This window comes from Echinococcus granulosus (genome assembly GCF_000524195.1).
Source record: "Echinococcus granulosus chromosome Unknown EG_S00241, whole genome shotgun sequence".
Lineage (NCBI taxonomy): Eukaryota > Metazoa > Platyhelminthes > Cestoda > Cyclophyllidea > Taeniidae > Echinococcus > Echinococcus granulosus.
In genome coordinates this window covers 31,489-33,762 of record NW_020170621.1, presented here as the reverse complement: position 1 = coordinate 33,762, position 2,274 = coordinate 31,489, and the positions used below count along the sequence as shown (strand labels likewise).

The 2,274-nt window shown below is 46.3% G+C and overlaps 1 protein-coding gene across 1 annotated transcript in view; it reads left to right on the top strand. All coding sequences in view use genetic code 11, as the record gives it.

Moving 5' to 3' along the window:
- Positions 1-916: 916 nt before the first annotated feature.
- EGR_10613 (hypothetical protein) overlaps positions 917-2,274 on the top strand; it is a gene marked incomplete at both ends in the record, with an annotated part of 4,519 nt that continues 3,161 nt past the window's right edge. Inside the window, one exon of the mRNA XM_024499862.1 lies at positions 917-1,010. Within this exon, the coding sequence (XP_024345725.1) occupies positions 917-1,010 (94 nt within the window). The remainder of the gene's footprint in view (positions 1,011-2,274) is intronic.

Genomic DNA, 2,274 nt, shown 5'->3' with positions numbered 1-2,274 from the left:
TTGACAGTACCTCGTACATTCTTCTCCACGAGTCCTCAGTCATACACACTCAACGCAACCATTTTATAGGAGCACATTAAATCAGAGTGCGTTGGTGCTGATTAGTACGCAAGCGTTGTGAAAAATTGGCTAGAAAGAGAATCTAGCTATATGCACAAGCTATTCGGAAGCACCTGCATTTGGCTCACTAAACATGCCCTCAGGAACTGTTTGAATGTCACGTGTAGTGTATCGGTCGCGTGACCACACGTGGTGAGCATCAGCCTTACGTGAAAGCGGAATGTTTTTGTGTCGTGTGGAGCGGAAGCAAATTCCACCCAGCTAACTCTTTATTTTGGCCACAAAACGATGAAGTGACAGGGTGAAAGTGAGTGAAGAAAGCGGGTCCTGTCAATTACGGTACAAGGTGCATCGCTAATGCGATCAGATGCGGTTGCTGTGTAAGGAGCAGAGGCAAGGCAAATCGCATTGACACAAGTGCTTCGGATGGAGAAGCTAGTTCTAATGAAACAGATTGGTGGGGCGAAAGCACAACTGCATTTCTGTAGTCAAATCCTCGAAGGCGTCACCACCAACATCATCGACAATCCGGCACTAATGCAAATTGGCGCAATCCAAATGATATCCATTAACTCCTAGATATCTGGTGGGATGCTGGTGGAGGTCATGACATCCCTCAAATCCAGAACCACTTCAGGAACGCGCTGATGTAGAGCAAATTGAGGCGTTTGTTAGGTAAAAAGGTGTAATTACAATTACCACACTATGCATTTCAGACGTGCGTACGTACGAAATGACTGAATTTTTCGTGAGGGGCATTCCATTTGGGCTGAAAAGGGAATTCAAGCTGTTGCTACAGTCAGGATGTCGGCGGACAAAAGTGGAGGTGGGTGCGTGCATACGTCGTTGTGGAGTGATGATCGCAGTGAGTATACTGCATGCATTGTTGTGGATTGATGATGGCAGTGAGGATACTGCTATGGTGGCTGCTAACTCATTGTCTACAGCAGGTAGTTGCGTGACCTTTCGTGCAGTGGGTGGAACGACTTTTCGACACATTGACAACCCGCCATGTGACTACTCAAGGCAGGCGCGTCTTTCTGCACCTAACTCACGTTGTGTGCCAATGGACCCAGGTTAGTCCGCTCTGAAGGTAAAATGGAACCTCAATCAGGACATTATATATTCTGCTTTTGCAGGCTCCCTTTTCAATCTCCTCGGTGTGCAAGTTGATTTTTAACATAGTAGACAAGAAGGGCTTTCTTATGAGCTCATTTTGTTTACGTCACGAACAGCTCCATATCAGGTTGGGATGGAGACGGTAGTCCAGGAAAAAAAGAGCGTTAGAAAGTATTAACACACTGTGCAGTATCCTTTGAATCGACGAATGGTGGCATTCACTTTATGCGGATAAATTCGTGCCGATGTAAGTGCTGCAGTGAGAGACGTTGCAGAGCTCTGTCGCAAGGAATTGATGAGAGAGTAATGAGGTATGACAGAAGAAGCGATTACCCAATGGAAGAAGCTGAACAACTGTGGAAGGCAATTGTACAAATTAAAGTATTTGCAGGCAGTAAATACTCTCTCCCCGTGCCTCTCTCTACATCCCTTCCTCGCACTCTCCCCTTCTTCCTTCTGTGCCACTGTTTACCATTTGCTTGGCGTACCGATTAGAGATAGATCTGGCACCTGACAATGCAGAGGTGTGAAATTCGAACCCGCGCTGATAACGTAACAAGGACGTGCCACATGTAGGCGCTACGTCGGTGAGGATAGTGGCCCCATCCATTGTCCCCCTCACAAGGTGGGTGCCAACAGAGCAGTCAAAGTGGACTTCCTTTCCCTCAACTTATTGCTCCTACTGTGTGAACTGTAGACAGTTAACCTGGAAAAAAGAAAGAAAATGAAAGGAGAGGCAATTTGTGTAGTTGACGGAAGAATTGCAGAAGGTGTGGGTGTGGGTGAGGCGTTGATTGAATGTGCTCGCAGGGCATGACTACTTGATTTTCATGTCGTTAACACAAGTGGTACTGGTACTGTGATCATGCCAAACCCCACTTTCAAGTCGGTCTCGTGTTACATTATTTCGAGGATTGTCTCATTATTCGCGATAGCCAAGCCACAACAAGGCTGGTTGTTGCATACATGGTAAGACCTCAAGGTAGACAGCATCATACCATCTCTATATTGCTATTTCAACGCACTACGTATCTGCAATATAAACCCAGACTTCTGTCATGCATTGGTCTGTTTGATGTAGGACTCTCTGATGTC